The sequence below is a fragment of the Carcharodon carcharias genome, chromosome 17 (genome assembly GCF_017639515.1).
Source record: "Carcharodon carcharias isolate sCarCar2 chromosome 17, sCarCar2.pri, whole genome shotgun sequence".
In the NCBI taxonomy this organism is placed as follows: Eukaryota; Metazoa; Chordata; class Chondrichthyes; order Lamniformes; family Lamnidae; genus Carcharodon; species Carcharodon carcharias.
The window spans coordinates 53953519-53973622 of NC_054483.1; the positions used below are offsets into that span (position 1 = coordinate 53953519).

At 40.2% G+C, this 20104-nt stretch overlaps 1 protein-coding gene across 4 annotated transcripts in view; it reads left to right on the forward strand.

Moving 5' to 3' along the window:
- The window catches only part of ipmkb (inositol polyphosphate multikinase b), a 123027-nt gene extending 103379 nt beyond the window's left edge, over window positions 1-19648 (forward strand). Inside the window, exon 6 of one of the 4 annotated variants that reach the window (XM_041209095.1) lies at window positions 19407-19648. In XM_041209095.1, coding sequence (XP_041065029.1) covers window positions 19407-19471 — 65 coding nt within the window. In that variant the 3' untranslated portion in view covers window positions 19472-19648. Of the gene's footprint in view, window positions 1-619; window positions 6337-6692; window positions 6944-19406 lie in introns of those variants that run through there. The other 3 variants (XM_041209094.1, XM_041209093.1, XM_041209096.1) reach the window with 3 other exon arrangements.
- Window positions 19649-20104: the final 456 nt, after the last annotated feature.

Genomic DNA, 20104 nt, shown 5'->3' on the forward strand with positions numbered 1-20104 from the left:
TAAGCAGGTGTCATCTGTGGCTCAGTCATTCTCACCTGAATGAAAAAGTTGTAGATTTAAATCTCACTCCAGAGACTTAAGAACATAATTGAGGCTGGCACTTCAGCGCAGTACTGAGGAAGCGCTGCACCTTCGGAGTTGCCATCTTTCAGATGAGATGTTAAACCCTGTCTGCCCCCTCAAATGAATATAAGGATCCCATGGCACTATTTGAAGTGTCCTTGCCAATATTTATCCATCAATCAACATTACTGAACAGATTAATTGTTCATTTTTACATTGCTGTATGTGGGACTTCCTGTGCACAAATTGGTTGCCACGTTTCCCAAATTACAAACGTACTTCATCAGTTGTAAAGCACCTTGGGAGGTTCTGTGGTTGTGTAACGAGCTGTAAAACTGCATAGGTTCCTTCTTTTGAAAAGTTTACTCAATGCCTGCCTCGCACCCTCCCCACAAACTATCCACTTGTAACTGATTTTTTCTTCTGTTTGCGTTGTGTCATAATGTCTTCAAGGCTGTTCAATAGAGAAACAGATTTTTGATTTTTTAAAGTAGGTACTGATGTGGATGTTCAATGGTCTTCTCATTAGGATTATATTTTGCCAATCATTTTGCAGGTCTGTCTAGATTCTTCCATGATGGAAACTGTTTGAGAAAGAATGCTGTCGCCTCAAGTATTCGAGAGGTTGAAAAGATACTGCAGTGGTTTGAGAATCAAAATAAGCTCTGTTTCTATGCAAGCTCCTTACTGTTTGTTTATGAGGGATCACCTCAGCTGACAGCAATTGATGCCGGAGATGAATCCCACAAACTAGCAGCACCAAAGGGAATAAAGCGAACTGGAGAAGTAGTGGAATACAACAATAATGTACATGTAATGAGCTCTAGTGAGAATGGGATGATGGAGGCCTCAGTTGGCCAGAGCCTCTCCAATATGTACGCACTTCACAGGAAGGGGTGTTCCAGGGCACATCAAACTGTGGTCCCACTACAGCTGAAGAATGCAGAGCAAGACCACAGCATATGCAAATGCTTAACTCTCGTTTCACCTGGACAGCCAAATAGCAATGAAATAAAACACTTGGAGAAGGATTTGATGCACACCTCCAGCATGCTTCAGGAGCCTCCAGAGGTTGATGTAAGAATGATAGACTTTGCACATGTGTTCCCTAGCAACACAAAAGATGAGGAGTACATTTATGGGCTGAAACATTTAATCAGTGTGTTACAAAATTTGCTGGATGATTAAATTTTAAAAAAATGTTGGGGTTATTGGGAGCAAGGAAATGAATAAGGAGCAATTTTATTGATTTCTGCACAAGCTCTGATGCATCATTTTGTGTTTCTAATGTGATTCCAGGTGTATTGTATGTGCTTTTCATTGTACGGTACCTCTGGTGATTGATTCAATATTTATAATAGCTCAGGAAAATTTACCAACTCATCATTGACAGCCAGTGAAACAGTTCCAAAAACCTACAGAGGGCAGCTGGAAGCTTAGCAACTGCTGACAAGGAAATTTGTGAGCTCCCACTGTTTGTAACAAACCCACAGACTTCAATGATGCTAATTGGTTTTTCAGATATGTAACCAACTGCCTGCCAATCCTAGGCATGGAACTTGTGCCTATGGACTAATGCTATCTTCAATGAAGACCAAGTTAGTCAGACTTTAGATTGTTTTGGGGATGTTGCTGCCACTTTTCTGGAGATGCACATATTATTTGCCTTTTCTTACAGTTGAATTACTGCAATTCATATGGAATGTTTAGTCCCATCTATGTAAAATAGAAATTGTCAATTATCTCTTTGTTTTGATACATTCAATTAGAATCTCTGGAGAATTGCAGTCTTGCAATAGTTTGTTAATATATCATTGTAATGAAAGCTAATGCATTAGGATCACCATCAAGTCACCTGTACCCCTCCTGGATAAGATTTTCCACGGGATAGAGCAACATTTGCATATTATGTTTCTTAAAACTACTTTCCCCTTTCAATTTTTTAAGTGTGCTGGGATCTGCAGAAGATGAGGTGAGATGGGAGGAAACTAAATACTGGGACTGCCTTTATAGTCCAACTTACACCTCTAAATCTACTAGATTTTAATTAATTTTTAAGTATCCTCTCTCCTAACACTGGGTTTCTTTCAAAATGCAGACATTTCAACTTGTTCATGTCTCATTTGGTCATCTACTAGTAGTGATATATTGTGAGATAACTTCCAAAGTTAACTTTTGAACACCCAGTTTAACAAGTTACTGATTTGATTTTCTCTCATTATCCTCTGGGCTGGTGCGTGTTTGGGTTTGCCTTTATAAGACAGGCACGCTAAGAATTGTTGCTATGTTGGACCGACCAGTGTATAAGAATATTCAGTACTTGAACACTAACTTCTTAGATCAACTACTAATGGCCTCGTAGGCTTCACTATTAAAATACTGAGTGAACAAGCAACTGCTCTTGCACAGTATGTTTATATATCACCATAACTGACTTGTGACTCCAGCAAGATAACCCCTATCCTTGCTAGTTGTGTAGCTGATTTCGTTTTCATTATTTACAATTCTATGGTAGAACTTTGTGACAAGTTTTTACCATGTCAAAAAAAATGGCCAAATTCTTGGCACTAGTCAAGTTGTGTATTTGAAAATAACATGCAAGCACTAAAACGAAAACATTTTTGCAGTTCTTAAAAATGCACTAGATTTCAGAATATTGGGTTCCTTTCATTACAGTTTACAATTGCACAGATCAGTGTACTTTTGATATTTTGATAGTGTCTTAAATGATTTCCACATTGCTATCATTTACTTTGTCAGGCTTCAGGAGGTGAGTTTTGTGGCAGGAACTGGGACAGAGCAGTAATTTGTAGTACAAGTGAATAATGCATGTGAAGATTGTTAGTCATTTAAATGTATTTACCAAATGTGTGCTTTTTCTAAAAAAAAAAGTTATTTCTGAAATATTTTTTAAATGTAAACTATGCTTTTTTGTATGTTTGTTAACAGAGGTTTACATTATGCAGCTGTACATTCCTCATAGACCCGTTACACATTCTGTCCCTCAGTACTACTGACTATACGTGAAGACTTTTTAAAAAAAAAAGTGATTGCAAATTTTTGTTTTGATCCTTGAAAAATGAGGATGATTTGCGCTTGATTATTTTCTTCCTGATCACATGTCAGAGTTGTCTCCTCTGATCAGCTACATGCATCATAAGGGATCAGATGGAAATGGCTTCTTTTTTTAAAGCAGAACAAGATTTCAATTAGCCTTTTAGCTAAACAGTTGGATTCTAAAGAAATTATGCTGCTAAATTACCATTGACATTGGGATATCAGCAAGCTTTAGTTTGCATGTTGCTTGTCCGTTTCACTTAATTTCACATTTTCTTCTACCAATTTTGTATCGATTTCTCCCCCTAAGACTGGCCCCTAACCAATTTGTCGACCATAGTGGAGTTGAAAATCAGATCTTTTGCTGGTTGCAAGCTTAACTAGAGCTTGGTGAGTTGTGGAGATGTCACCTCTCAGTGAATTTTCTGCGGAGATGTTATATGGGCCTGGGCAATTAAAATAGAATTTTTAAAAATATCTTTTCACTTCCATTTAAAAGGAGACAAAATTCACTAATTTATTAGCCTCAAAGTTTTTAAATTTGACCATTGTGCTGGCCACAACTTTGACATTTCCAATTACGATCATTCAAAATTGAGTCTTGTTTCCCAGTGAATTTACAGCTGTTTGCATTAATGTTACTGAGGAGATGACTGGTTGAATGGATGGTCGACTTAGCCTGTGTCAGCTATTGGAGTTGCGCATTCTATTTTGCTGTTTCTTCTATTGGAATATATTCCATATGTTTGAGAATTTCAGATCTTGCTTTATATCATCTCATCAGTCTATTATACAAGTAATATCACTGTATTTGTTTGTGTCGTGCTGTTCAGGGTCACATTGTTTAATGTGAGTTATGTTAACATAGGAAATGTGTATTCAAACGCTGGCAAAATGTCATAGCGGTCACTAATTTGGATTAGATTTGTTTGTTTTCAGCCCTTGCAGCTTGTGCTGTAAATTTTGGTGTAACCATGTATATAATGGAACCTTGAATTATTTTTATAAGACTCCATCACAAGTCATTCCACCAAACAACTGCTGGAATTTTGCTTCATTGCTGAATATATTTGACATGAATGCAGGTTCTATAACCCATATTAGTTTTTAACTTTTTATTTCTTGGAGAGTGTTAAATCTAATCGTATTTTGTGGCTCCTTGTTAGGATTTCATTCCAGTTCTACGTTTGTTAGTAGGCATACATGAAAGCATTTAGGTATCCTTTCACTTAATAAACTTGTTAGCACTTGAACGTTCATTGAGCTGCCATTTTGTTAAAAGTTCAAAAATGTTGGGTCAGTACAGTAGAATTCTCTTTATGGGGACTCTTCTGTGTTGAGCAAAGCATCCACTTATCGGACTGTTCTCCTTTTACAACCGCTGTGAAAGGCATTTGGAGTAAGTTGTGTTTGAGCAGTTGTGCTCACAACATGCCTATCTGTGGCCGTCTTCTGTACCAGAAATTCTGCATTTGACATAAATAACCTTCAGTTGATGAAACGGCAGAAGTTTTACTCCATGATATCAAGTGTAAACTTCTGCTTTCACAAAGTCAACCCCCTTAGACTGGTCTCTGAGTCTTTCAGTGACATGTCCCTTGTTGAAAAGAAACTGTAGTGAACAAAGTGAGATTATTCAGCATTCTTTCAAGCAGAGCATAAATTACAATCATGAAATATATTTGTTTTGTAAAAAGGATAATATATGCTATTATGTAAATTTGCCCTTTTAAAATGCTCTGTAGAGAAAGGTGAAAAATACCTTTTAATGCAGTGTATGTATATATAAAATACAGCTTATGTGGCTTATTTTGACTGGCTAAATTACAGAATACTTAAATTGAAGTACTGATCAGTTTCATATTAAAAGTACCTTAAAATTTCTTGCCTTTTACTTTGATGAAACCAACCTAAAATTATCGATAGGCTACATTTGCACAGGCTTGATCTTAATTGAATTAGTCAATGTTCAATACAGATTGCACTGCTTCATGTAAATGGTGCAGTATACTTTTCCTTTTGTTTTTCAATGCTGAGTACAAACTTGACTTAACAGTGGCAGGTTTTACACTGATTGAAACTGAGTTCACTTTTCATTATACTGAAAGGGGAGTGAGGTGAAAATGGGTTGCCCCTCCTTGCATCAGCACACACTTGTCGTTTGTGGTGAAGCATGACATCAAATGGTGAATGGTGCATGCACCAGACCTTAATCTAATTTCAGCTTGACTTCTTCCAGATGGAAGCTTGCTGTCGTGTACCTGAGAGCGAACTGTGAAACACGATTGTTAATTTAAATTGCTTTGATTCAAATCAACACAGAGTCCCGCATTCAGTATGCCGCCTTGCTGGGATCTGTTGGTTTGAGAGCCAAGCTGAGAGGCTTCATTTGTCCCTGCAGTTCCAATGAAGTGAGGAATTTATTGTCACCTGAAGTGAACCTAATTTTCCTTATTTTTACTTGAGTCGGCATCCATTTATAACATTGGCCTATTAAGGTTGGACATTAAATTTGAACACAAAACAGTCTACTCGTCATTCCTGTTAGGTGGATTGGTTTTTGCATTGGTTTTAGACTTTTTAAAACATTGCACACAAAGTATGGTACAAGTTGATGCAAAATTCATCAGTCACCTTAATTTACAGTTCATTTATTAAGCGCTCATATTCTGGCTGCATTCTTGAATAAACCATGGCTTGCTTTTAACAGGAACATTTTGCAAATGTATCCTCTTAATTTTAGATAAAGTACAATTTTAACTGCAGCCTAGATGGGAACAAGTGGGATTATTGCCACTTCTGTTATTGAGCGTGCACACAGACACTTTAGTATTATGGGAAATTATGCTGGAATTGGTATGAAAGTATCAGAAAAGCAGCAAATGCACATTCATATACTGTGGTTATTTATAATCGATTATCCATAATGTATCTCAGTATAGTCTGACTTATCTATCTTCTAATATATGATGAATTGTTATCTTTATTTTGATTGTGATGAATTATATGCATAACTTGTTTTGCTACGGATGGAGTGCAGGGGTAACTGCTGATATGTAATGGGTGCTACATGTATTACAGAGGAATCAAAAGTACTAACTGATGAAGATTGCTTACTTTTGTAATTTAATATGATGAAAAGATATTTAGATAAATCACATAGCTGTATATTTGGCAAAAATGGAATTACTAATAAATTTTCTGTAAACAACACAATGCAACATGAGTTTGTCATCTCTTGGGCCCAAGAATTATTGATGCAGCTGGTATGGAAGAGCTTTGTGCTACAACAGGCAACTATGCCCACTATACCAAGTAGCCTGGACGCCAACAGTAGGTAAATGGCTGAGATCTTAGAATTTTATTCAGACTCTGCTGTACAATGCAGATAAGTAGTCACAAATGTATTAATAAATTTTGTTAATGAACTGCCATAGTTTCCACAATGCTTAAGTGAGTGCAATATTTCCATGAGCAAAGACAAAGCCCCTTGGAATCTGTGACAATGTACCAGAACCTCAAGTATCATTGATGTTTCTAACTGCTTTTTAATTTTTTTTCTGCCTGATCAGTCATCTGTAACCCACTCAGCTTGCTTCTCAAACAAGTGAGACAAGACTTCCAGCTTTTTATCGATCTGCTGCTGATCTTTCTGTCACAGTACCAGTTCTGCTTCTTGGATTTTTTGACATTGTAATGTATTTGAATGCTGTGGATGCCAATGAGATTCTGGCTTGCAAGGCTGTGTTCTAAGATTGTGGAAATTGCAACTCATTAATACTATTGTTAAGCGATTTATATTAAAATTGAAAACACCTCAAAAGATTGCTTTTAGATCATTTGGAAATGCTGTGGATTTGTTGCAGGTTATGTTTTCAAATGTCAATGAACTGAGTACAAAGGGAAACTATGTGCATTGTGCTTTCAGAGTACATGCACGATGGGCTGAACACTCCTTCCCCAGTGTAAAATTCAGTGAAACTACCTAAGGAATCACCCATTACATTCTGAAATTTTAATTAATCAAAGCTCAACAACAACTTGCATTTATATTGCACCTTTTTAGAATTGTAAACTCTACCAAGGCACTTTAGAGGAGTGCTGTCAAACAACCGTTGATACAAAGCCACCTAAGATAATCTTTAGGACAGGTGATCAAAAGCTAACTCAAAGAAGTATGTTTTAAGGAGCATCTCAAAAGAGAGAGAGAGAGAGATTTAGGAAGGTCCTAGGCACGATTGCCAGTGATGAAAATCTGGGGATACACAGGAGATCAGAATTGGGGTAGAGTAGGAATCTGGAAGGATTATGGGGCTGAAGGAGGTTACAGAATTAAGAAAGGGCAAGGGCATGAGGGGATTTAAAAACAAGCTCAGGGTCAAACAATGTCAAGATTGCAAATTATCTTCCAGAGCTTAAGGCCTTGACAGCTGAAGGCACAGCCGCCAATGGTGGGGTGATTAAAATTGGGAATGCTGAAGAGAACAGAATTAAAGGAGCACAGACATCACAGAAGGCTGTGTGCCTGGGAAAGGTAACAAAAATAGGAAGGGGCAAGTTTGTGGAGAGAGCTGAAAATAAAATTGAGTATTTTAAAATCAAGGTGTTGCTTATCTGGGAGCCAGTGTAGCAAGCAAGCAGAGGGCTGATAGGTGAAAGGGACTTAGTATGAGTTAGGACTGGAGCAATTCATAGAATTGTTACAACATAGAAGGAGGCCATTTGGCCCTAGCTGTCAGCTCTAGCTCTTCGAATGAGCAATTCACCTAATGCTGTTCCCCTGCCTTCTCCCTGCAATCCTGCAGGTTCTTCCCTTTCAGTTAACAGTCTAATTCCCTTTTGAATGCCTTGGTTGAACCTGCCTTCATCGCACCCACAGTGCATTCCAGAACCAAACCACTCACTGTGTGAAAAAGCTTTTCCTCATGCTGCTTTTGCTTCTCTTACCAATTAATTTAAACCTTTGCCCTCTTGCTTTTTCCATGAGTGGAGTTTCTCCGTATCCACTCTGTCCAGACCCCTCTTGATTTTGAATACCTCTATCAAATCTCCTCTCAGCTCTTCTCGAAGGAAACCAGCCCCAGTTTCTGCTGTCAGTCTTCATAACCGAAGTTCCTCATTCCTGGAATCAATCTCATTAATCTTTTCAGCACACTCCAATGCTTACACACCTTTGCTAAAGTGCGGCACCCAGAACTGGATGCAATATTTCAGCTGAGGCCGAACTAGTGTCTTATACAAATTCCTTGTTCTTGTACTCTATGCTGCTATTAATAAAGCTTAGGATACTGTATGCTTTATTAATCGCTTTCTCAACTTGTCCTGCTACCTTCAATGACTTATGCATGTCCCTCTGCTCCTGCACTGCCTTTAGAATTGTACCCTTTATTATATATTGTCTCTCCATGTTCTTCCTACCAAAATGAATCATTTGTATTACTTTGCATTGAATTCCATCTGCCAGTTATCCACCTATTCCACCAACTTGCCTTTGTCCTTTTGAAGTTCTACACTATTGCCTTAACAGTTCATAATGCTTCCAAATTTTATATCATCTGCAAATTTTGAAATTGTGCCCTGCACACCAAGCTCTAGGTCATTACAGCATAATATATTATCAGAAAAGCAAGGGTTCCTAACTGACCCCTGAGGAACTCCTCTACAAACCTCCCTCCAGCATTCATTAACCACAACTCTGTTTCCTGTCACTCAGCCAATTTCATATCCATGTTGCCAGTTTCCCTTTTATTCCATGAGCTATAACTTTGCTCACATGTTTGTTGTGTAGCACTGTATCAAATGCTTTTAGAAGTCCATGTACACCATATCAACAACATTGCCCTCATCAAACCTCTCTGCTGCCTTTTCAAGAAACTCTAGCAACTTACTCAAACACCATTTTCCCTTAACAAATCCGTGCTGACTTTCCCTAATTAACCAACATTTGTCCATAAGATTATTAATTTTGTCCCAAATTATTGTTTCTAGAAGATTCCCTACCACAGAAGTTAAATGACTGGCCTGTAGTTGGTGGGCTTATCTTTACACCCTTTTTCAAACAAGGGTGAAACATCTGCAATTCTCCAGTTTTCTGGGACCACCCCTGAGTCTGAGGAAGAATGGTGTCAACCTGAAAACATGTTTATTTGTGCACTGGGCTAAAAATTCCATTAGGCCCTTTTCACGAGCTTGAGGATGATTCAGTCAACATTTAAATATCCCATATAATTCTCTCATGCCAGACAAGACATTTCATCCACATTAAATAAAAATTAAGCTGAAAGGAGCTTGGAACTTGCAAGATTTTTTTTCAGTTGTCATATTTGGCCCAAGGTGAGCTTCTGATCACATATCCACACGATCAAAACTGCCTACTTCCACCTCCATTACATCACCCAACTCTATCCCCATCTCTGTTCATCTGCTACTGAAACCCTCATCCTTACCTTCATGACAGTTCACTATTCCAATGCACCCCTGGCTGGCCCCACATTCTACCATCTATATACTTGACAGGAGGTGGGTTGTGAGGCTCAAGTAGCCCAAGCCTTGTCCTGTTGAGCAGCACACAAAGTTGGTGCTGCCTCCTTATTTAAATGTCTGTAGTTTTGGGCTGAGTGGGGCATGTGAGGACCGAGCAGTGTACACTGATAACGTGATGCAACTAGCCTGCTGCTCTTAAAGGGAGCTGCACTCACCGTGGAAGGAAGCTGCTACTGTACTGACACTGCTACAAGTAGGAGCTGTAACTTAGAGGACCAGGCTTCTAGGTTCATGGATGTGGTGATGGAGCCTTAGTGGTGGAAATGCACAGGAGGAGGGGGTGGGGGGAAACAAGAGGACCTCAACTTCCAAAAGTAAAGAAAGTAAGTTGCCAGGGAGTCAGGACTCAAGCCTAACACCCAAATGTTCTACCCCTCCCTCACAAACCTCCCAACGATGCCAGCCTCACACCAACCTCCTGCTACTTCCACATATGTGAAGTTATTCAGTTGTGGCAGACACAGCACCCTAATACATTAGTTAGTTTGGTCATCGATCAAGCAGGCTTTGCCCTCTCCACGTAGGCAGCAGGAATCTTGTGGATAAGGGCAAGGGGTCACCACCCATCTGACTCTCAGTCACACCCCCCTTCCCTTGATCACTAAACCCGCCTGTACCACTTCCGAACCTAAGCAGTATGGCTGTCCAGTACTTTTGCCCATGAGTCTGACTGCCAGTGGATCATGTTCTCATCTTTGTCCTCACTGACCTCTATTGGCTCTCCTGCCCCTCAACATCTTGAAGCCCTTGCTTTTAAATTGTTACATGACCTTGCTCACATCCTTCTCAAGTGCTTACCCTTATCCCTTAGTTCACCATCCCACTGCCATGACCTTTTTGTGTCCACCCTTTGTCCCCACTGATGGTGGTGGTGGCTTCAGTTGCTTAGGCAGACTCCCTGGAACTTCCCTAAAACACTGTCACTCCTGATCTTCTGGGAGAAAGAAAGCTCAAATTTGATTCCTTTCACTAACTTTTTATTCACCTCACCTGATCAGCATCTGATTTCTGTACTGGATGCCTGTTTGACTTGCCTTGGGGTGTTCCTCACGTTACGAATAAAATAGAAATTGCTGCTTTTACTTCCCCCTTACTTACATTGGGAGTTGAGGAACTTGATGATTTCCAGCATCAGGTTCCAACCATCTGTAGTAATGTTCATTCTTGATATGGAACTGACTGACATGTTAGGCCTGGGGTAAGTGTTTATTGAGGCAGATTAATTGGGTTGGTATTTCTTTGATTTCTGCTTGAAGTCTTTTGGATAACAGCCTCAACTGGCTTTAATATGCCTTGAATGATTAAGCTTGACTAAGGCATGACAAAGGAAATTCCTGTGGAGTGAACATGCTAACTCAGATGGAGAGTGTATGACCTACTCCTGCTCCTAATTCTTGTGTTCTTGGTTTTCTTTTGAGTTTGGAAAACTTCTTCAGACAATAATCCATTTAACTTGGAAGCTCTTGAGACATCAGCAAATCCATTATAGCCTAATCAGAGAATTATGTTATTCATGAATTATACAGTGCGGAAGGAGGCCATTGAGCTCATTGTGTCTGTGCCAGCCCTTTGAAAGAATTATCCAATTAATCCTATTTCACTGTTCTTTCCCCATAGCTCTGCACTTTTCTCCTTTTCAGGTTATATAGAATTATTGAATCATTAAACAGAAGGAGGGCATTCATCCATTGAGCCAATGCCGGATCTTTGCAAGAGCAGTTCAGCTAGTCCCGCTCCCTTGCCATTTCCTGTAGTCCTGCAAATTTTTTTCTCTTCAGATAATTTTTTGAAATCCACGATTGAATCAGCCATAAATGCTCTCTCTTGCAGTGCATTCCAGATCCTAACTAGTTGCTGTGTTTAAAAAAAAATTTCCGTATGTTGCTTTTGAAATTGACCCCCATTCCCAGCTGAACCCTTCTGCAATTCAACCTTTTGCCAGTGGGAACACTTTCTCTACATCTGCTCTGTCCTGACCCCTCATTGTTTTGAACATCTGTATCAAATCACCTCTCAACTTTCTCCAAAGTGAACAACCCCAGCTTCTCCTGTTGATCCACAAAACTGAAGTCGCTCATTTCTGAAGCATTCTCATAAATCTTTTCTGCATCCTCTCCAATGCCTTCATACTCTTCCTAAATTGCATTCCCACAGTTGGAAATACTACTCCAGTTGAGGCTGAACCAGGGTTTTATAAAGATTCATCGTAGCTTCCATACTTTGCCTCTATTTATAAAGTCCATATACCATTTTAACCACTTTCTCAACCTGCCTTATCAAATTCAACAATTTGTGTACATATACCCCCAGGCCTCCTTGTACCTGTACCCACTTTAGAATTTTACTCTCTTATTTGCTCTTTTTATTCTTTCTACCACTTCACATTTCTCTTCAGTAAATTTCTTTTATCATGTGTCTCTCCATTCCAGCAGCCTGCTTAAGTCCTTCGAAGTTTATCACTATCCTCCTCACAGGTCATGTTTTGTGTTATCCTCAAATTTTGGAATTGTGCCCTGTACACCCAAGTCTAGGTCATTAATGTATATAGAAAAGCAGTGGTCCTAGTACTGACTTGTGAGGAACTCCACTATATTTCTTTCTCCAGTTCTGAAAATAATTGTTTACCACAAGCCTCTGTTTCGGATCCAAACTGCCCTGTTATTGTATGGGCTTTGTAAGAGGTTCCCATTCTCCAACTCAACCCCCCCACCTCCACTTCCAACTAGCTCTTGGACTTCAGGATTTATAAAGAATAAAACTGCACAGACACGGGGTTTAGCTCAACCATAAATTTGATGTTTTATTGCACCCAGTAATATCCCTAATACAGATACTTCTATAATTAGTTAAATAACACAGAAAAACCACAAAATTAAAATAGCCCATCCCCAGTACAAACCGCTTATGATTAGCTGAAATTGACCCCCGTTCCCAGCTGAACTCTTCAGTAATTTGACTGTGATTCCCAGTTAATCCAAATGAAGCCACTACAACTTGGTTTAAAATCCTACAGAATACGGGCAAAAGCACTATGCTTTTGTCCCAAATCCTTACAAAACCCTCAGACCAATATCACTACAATTTGGCTGAAAACACTTCCAATCCCCCAACATGGCTGATCAGTCAGGTTGATCGTAGGCCTGAGTCAAGATGACTCCTCTTCTGACTACAGCAACCACACTTTGATATGCCCTTTTTATACTGATGTAACTCACCCATAATCAACCATATTTCCTGTTGTTCATGCTTTTCCAATGTCCAGTAGTTACCACCTCTTAGAGTGTCCATGCATAGTCTAGATGAAGGTGATGAGTGCTGGTTGAAACAATACATTTCATGGAAAAATAACCCAGATGAATATGATCAGTTCTCACGTTGTTTAAACAATTCTCCTGCTCTTTTGAGGCAATACAGTAATAGCACCTGGCTCCAAGGTCAAAGAAGGTTTGAATGACCCTATTCCTCTCATAGTTGCAATGCCAGATTCCAGTACCATTGTTTGTGATGCAGGCCTTAGTTGCATACAATTCTTTGATTGTATTATATTGATGACATGTTCCTTGTGCCATTGTATCGGGTAATCAGTCTCTTAATTGTGTTAGTTAATGGCAGGTTTTCGCGCATGCAAGGAGCGGGTGGCACATGTGCAGTGCAGCGTTTAGAGATCTTGGACAAGTGCTCAGTGTGCCTGTGTGGGCAGAAATGGTGCAAAAACTGGATCACAGGACTCAGAAGTGGTACTCCATAATGGAAGAGTCCTGGGACAGGGTGAGATCCCATAGAGGAAATCCATGGAGAGGTCACAGAAAGAGAGAAAACTGGGGAAGGAACCATTGGAGGGAGCAGACCACTGATAGAAACCACCGGGGAGAGGGGCAAAAAAAAAAGGCTCCAAACGGTAAAAGGGCTGTGGTTGACAGGCTTCAAGTAGTGAGGGCTCAGGGAAGCCCTGGAGACCTGAGAAGGCACAGGAAGGTTGGTAATTCTGTGCTGCGGGCTGTTGGGGCAAAGGTGTCCCTTTGGAGCACTGGGGTTCTGCTCGGTGTGGCGGAAGAGCTGGAGCTGTGTCTGTGAGTTGGTGCTGGAGCACAGACTAGGGAATCTAGGGGAACAGAGTTTTGGGGGACAGGATTGAAAGCCTGTGTAGTGAGCAGTCATTAAGGTAGCCTGACTTGGAGCGACATTTGGAGGGAATTCCGAGGTTAGATCTGGATACCCTTGTGAGAGAGACCGAGTTTCAATGAGATTTGTTGACTTGCTATGTTTACTGACGTCTGGGTGGGTTGGTGAGAAATCCATGGAATCTGTCTTGGTTGCATTTGCCATTTATTGTGCAGTGTGGTACGTTTGACCACTATTTATCTGTTAATTCACATGTTCCTCATGTTAATTCTGAATGTTAGAGTATAAGATAGATATTATAAATTGTTTTACTGTTCTGACTTTGAACAAACAAAATAAATGTTACTATACAGAAAGCGTGAAATCTTGTGGCTTTATTCTCTTAGCAATTATCTTTGATCTCAAACTTTGTCTACTTTAAACAAAAAGTTACTGGTCCCTAACTGGACCATACCAAAAACTTGGGGGTCTGGTCCAGGATCATAACAATATTCTATTTCTCTACTTACATGCACAAGTAACCCATATTTTTTTTAAAACACCTTATCAGCTTGCTCTGCTACCTTTAAGGATTTGTACATGGATACCAAGGTGTCTCTGCTCATCTGCACTTTTCAAAAATTATACCCTTTATAGTATACTGTCTTTCCAAATTAGTCTTTCCAAAGTCCTTTACTTCACAGTTCCTCACATTGAACTCCATCTGCCATGCTTCTGCCCACTTCACCATCTTGTCTGTATCATCCTGAAGCCTGTAACTATCCTCATCATGATCTACTACTTTGGCAGATTTTGTATTATCTGGAAACTTTATAATGCTGCTCCCTGAACCCGAGTACATACAAGTTATTGATAAAAATTAGAAAGAGTAATGGGCCAAAAACTGATTCTTGGGGAACACCACTGCAAACCACCTTACAGTCTGAAATACATCCAATCACCTTTGCTTCCCTGTCACTTGTTGTAATATTCCTTTAATGGATTGCAGCATGACAGCACTAGAAAAGAAGTGTGTCATGCAATCCAGTTTTAGTTTTGCTTTGGCTTTCAGCAGAGCACATACACACAGCCGTGCTGTCTGATGTCTTCAAGCTTTGCACCCATGAATATCCGTTCTCCAGTGCCTAGTCTTAATAGATGAATCCACAACATGTTTACCCAACTCCTTATGAGGTTTGGTGCCTTTATATCATTATAGTATACATAAGATCGCTGAACTGATTTTTCTTTACCCTTACCACCATTTTCCCCTTAATTCCATGGGTTCCCATCTTCTTAATCAGCCTCTTGTATTTGTCGAATGCCTTCAAAAAGTCCATATATACAACATCTATTGCACTACCTTGATCATCCTTCTTTGCTATCGATCAAGTTAGTTAGGCTTTCTAGTGCTGCCATTTGCCTTTAATAAATCCAATGCCTTTCCAGATGAAAGTTTATTTTGGTCACTGATAATGCTTTGTAGTTCCCTATAGATCATAACAACTGGCATTCAAAAACATTCTCCTCTCCCATAGGGTTCCTTTGCCACGGATTGTATGGCTTGGTTCTACTTTGTGAACAACTGGCACTCCTCCAAGCCTTGGCTAAATTTAAACTTAAAGCATCTTACTTCATGAAGCTTTTCAACTGTACTGTTAACATTCTTAGCATAAACACACTATTCACTAATAATGTTTGCTTTGAAAAGTCTTAGCATTTAATCAATAAAGCACTCAAAAATTGCCATTGCATGACAGAACAATGAAATATAATTGGACTAATCAAGGCAGCCTTTGGTCAATTTCTCCTCAGTCACTTTCATTTGCTATTATTAACTAGGTAAATCAAACATTGCAAATAAACTTGAGCCTGGAAATGGACTTGGGCAATCATTGATTTGTCTTCAGCATGAAACTGAACAAGCATTTGTGCTCATTTCAGACAATGGGCAGCAAACATTTATGGGTGCATTTTCACGATGAAAGTTGTGTATATCTGTATAGGTGGCATCCTTTGTCAGAAGATTGACCTGTACCTATCTCAATAAAGCCACTTTTGTATCAAGATGCATGCTGGATCCCAGTGTTGTTTTTAGAACCTGACACACATGATGCAATATACTCTTATATTGCTCTTTGCAATTGGAGGTAAATTGAGTATTTTAGCTTTTGGTAAAGCTCTTCAGAACAACTCTGACTACAGTATCAAAGTTGATGGCTCAGCATTTGTCTTTAACCCCCAACCCCACCAGTTTTGGTCCCTTCAAGGACAATCACTGTGATTATTGGGGTGATTTTACTCCAATTCTCTGGGTTGAAAATTGATGGGATCAGGCGAAAAGCTGATTTTACCTCCTGCCCAATATTGCTTATTGACATCAACAGTGAGTAAAACTGGACAGGCAGTAAAATTAAGGTTGCACCTAATCCTGGCAGTTTCCCATTTAGCATAATGAGTTAAACTTGCCCCCATTGGGCAGGGTGTAAAATCAGCATCCCATCTGATATCACGGGTGTCCCACCCAGTGAATTCGGCTAAAATTGCCCTGTATATTTCTCTCCAATGGTGGCTCAAGTGGTAATGCTCTCACTTCTGAGCCAGAAGATCTTGATTCAGAAGATTAAGCACAAAAGCTGGCTGACCCTCCAGTACAATGCTGAGGGAGTGCTGCACTGTTGGAAGCACCATCTTTCGGATGAAGCCTTAATCCAAAGCCTTCTAATGGCATTATTTCATGGAAGAGCAGGAGAGTTCTCCCAGGTATCCTACCTAATAGTTATCCCTCAACCAACATAATTAAAACAGATTATCTGGTCATTATCACATTACTGTTTGGGGGACCATTCCATGTGCAAATTGGCTGCCCCATTTCCTACGTTACAAAAATACCTACGCTTCGAATGTATTTCATTGGCTGGGAAGTGATTTGGGAAGTCCTAGGTTGTAAAAAGTGCTCTATAAAATGCAAGTTCTTCCTTCATCTTACAAAAAGAATGAATCTGCATTAACAGAATGTCTTATCTTAGACTTGAAACATCTCAAAAGAATTTTACCACTTCTCTTTAACAAGCAATTGCACTTCAAAAGTACTGTAGTCAAAAGTATCGGCTAACTTGCCTACAGCAAAGTTCTGCAAACAGCAAGTGAATTAATGAATGAATAACCAATCTGGTTTAGGCAGAGGGAGACGTTTTAGCCAGGACACTGGGTGAATTTGCTAATTTTTTGTGAACAGTGTCATGGGGATATTTTATGTTCACTTGTGCTGGCACACAGTATCAGTTTTACATGCTCTGGTCACTGAGAAACAACAGAGATATTAAAACATTGGAGATTAAAGAGAAGAGCCATAAGGCTGATCTTTAGTTTCAAAAGTCAGAGTTATGAGGAGAGATTGAAAGAACTTGGGTTTTTGTTCCTCAAATGAGATATTGGAGAGAGATGATCTTATAGATGATAGGGAAATGGAAAAGTTGAATTGGGAAAATGACTTTAAACTGTGTGCATGTATTAACTGGCACGAATTAGTAAAGAGGCAAATTGCTTTCTAGGTGCACTGATCAATAAATAGACTGGACTTCCAGAGAGTGTAGTGAAGAGAAAAGCCCTGGAATCGTGCAAGAACCAATCGCATAGATTGGCAAATAGCCTCCCTTATCTTAATTATCTTGAGAAAATGAAATATGTTAAAATATCGGATGAATGTCCCTGTCATTGTAGTTGGACATGCACTAGCTCAGGTAGGTCAATACTTTTGCAAAATTAAAGACTTTGCCTGTGTTCGCTAGTTGGAAAACTTTTTTCCAGCCAAATCTCTCCAAATTTCCTTCTAATTTTTATTTTATTTACTTATTTCCTGTTTTTGCCCAGAGGACGTTTATCATCAAGTTTATTAACATTGTCATTTTGTCTTACTGAAGTATGATGACAGAAAACTAACTTGTATTAAAATTCCAGAGACAAAGGTTCAGCTAAATCAAAGAAGATTCCAATGTTTTACTGTAGTTTTATTCTGGCATCCAAAACTCTGCAACAAAACCTATGGGCCACTTATTCAGAATCCTCTGGTTGACAATGTAATCAATACCACTGGCATCAAATAAAGCAACTCTGTAGCAGAGAGGCAATGTGCCATGTTCCTTAGGGCAGAATCGTCCTAGATTGGCACAAAATGCGGTAGCGGGCGGGAAAAAAGTTATTTTACCCACTGGCTGCAATGGCGGGTTTTTGTCCCATTCCTGCCTAGTTAATTACATATCCACAGGAAATATGCCATCTCACTGGCGGGAGGCCTCCGATTTGCCGGCCATGCCATTACCTCGCTGCTTCCCCTCGCCGGGGGCCATATTTAAACTGCAGCTGCACACACACACTTCTCAATGCTTGCAGCCCAGGACTGCTCCAGTGAAGACATGGCACCAAAAGCCAAGAAGAGTGCAGCCTCCCAATTCAGTGACACATCCTTCAGACACCTGGATGCTATGGAGGCCCACTGCGATGTCCCCTACCCCATTCTGGCTGCAGGAGGCCCATCAGTCTCACCACCCTGGCTTGGGAGGTGGTGGCAGAGGTGATCAGTGCCAGTGCTGCACACAAGAGGTCAGCCATCCAGTGCAGAAAACGGAAGAATGATCCCATCATTGCCGCCAGGGTAAGGCAACCATCTTATCACTCAAAACTCACACATTCACAGTGCCATCACACATCCACTAGCATCTAACTCACTGCCAGCTCAAGGGGCATCGCCTCTCACTCTCTCACACACACACACACACACACACACACACATGCACACCCTCACATGTCCATCTGGTCTCATCTCCTCTGGACACTGCCTTCTCAGCCCTCACCATCTTGAGGCCACTTGTACGGATCAACACATGCCCCCACACACACCTGGGATACACCCCATTCCCCAATACAGCCCTCGCCCTGCAGACTCATCACTTGCCTGAGGCAACTTCTCCCCATTCCCAAACAAGCCCTATCCTTAAAGCCGTTGAAAAGCCTTATAACTGGTCTGGTAGGTAGAGCCCCCCCAAAAGTAATGTGGTGCTGCCTGTGTGAAGCCTGGTGCTGATGACTGCGAGTGCTGCCCCAAGTAAGGTGGGCAAACAAACCTTGAAGTCCCGAGTGAAGTGCAGCTCACCAAGTGCACGCCTTATATATGCTGCTGTGAAACACGTTAGTGTGGCTGGATGATCCAGCATGGAGGGTGATTCCGGGGAGCAGGGCTTTTAATGAGATGCTGAAGACTTGGAATCAGGTTCCTAATGTGCAGTGGCAGGAAATGCGGCCTGCCATTAACAGGTGCAGCAGATGATCACAAACTGGCTTCATGACAGCATGAAACCGATTTTTGGCCTTCTCGCCATATTGGTCTCCCCACCCCGCCTGCCATGGAGCCTGACGCCAGCAGAGCTGGAAAAGTCAGGCCTTAATTTAGCATTTAAATTCATTTCAAAGCAGGAATATCTTCATCACAAGGCATAGAGAAGACCCTCTCGTTATTTTTACCAAATTGGTGCACAATTTGTAACCTGACCCTACGCTTGGCAAAACCTTCTTTCACTTGTTTGATGCAAGAAGAATATGAATGAAGCAACTTGTATTTATATGATGTCTTTCATTCCAAACAGATATTGAAACACTTTTGAAGCATAGACGCTGTTCCAGGTCCCAGCAAAAGCAATGTCACAAATGAGCAGATAATCTGCTCAGCGATATTGGTTCAGGGATTAACATTGATCTGGACACGAAGAAGCTTCCAATGGTGGGACCAGATCTCTTATGTGCACCTGAGAAGAACTCTGGTTTAACGTTTCATCTGAAAGACGGCACCTCTGATTATCGCTGGTCTCTGGAGTAGAGCCATGACCTTCTGCCACATAAGTGGAAGAGCTAGCACTGACCTCTGTTGGATGTCTGCTTGTGCAATCATTTAAAATGAGGACCAAACTTCTTTAATGAATGAGTGTGACCCATTTTAGATTTTCTTTTCTATACCCATTTGCAATTTTGTAAAATTCAAAAATTGCCTCGGTTTCCTATTTATAATGAGGTATCATAATATTTTGAGCATGGTGACTGCCGGTGGCATCAGACTATGAAATGGTTACTGATGCTGTTATGAAGCTGAATTTTCATTATTAAGATTTTCATTGCCATAAACCCAAATATTTAACATCAACTGCATTATGCTAATTCAATTCTTCCAGCAAAGTTCAGTGATCCCTTAAGCCTGTCACCCTGAATATAACAACAACACTTGTTTATTTCAAATTATTGATTGGAATGAACAGAACTAATGAACATGGATGTCGAGCATTATTCTAAG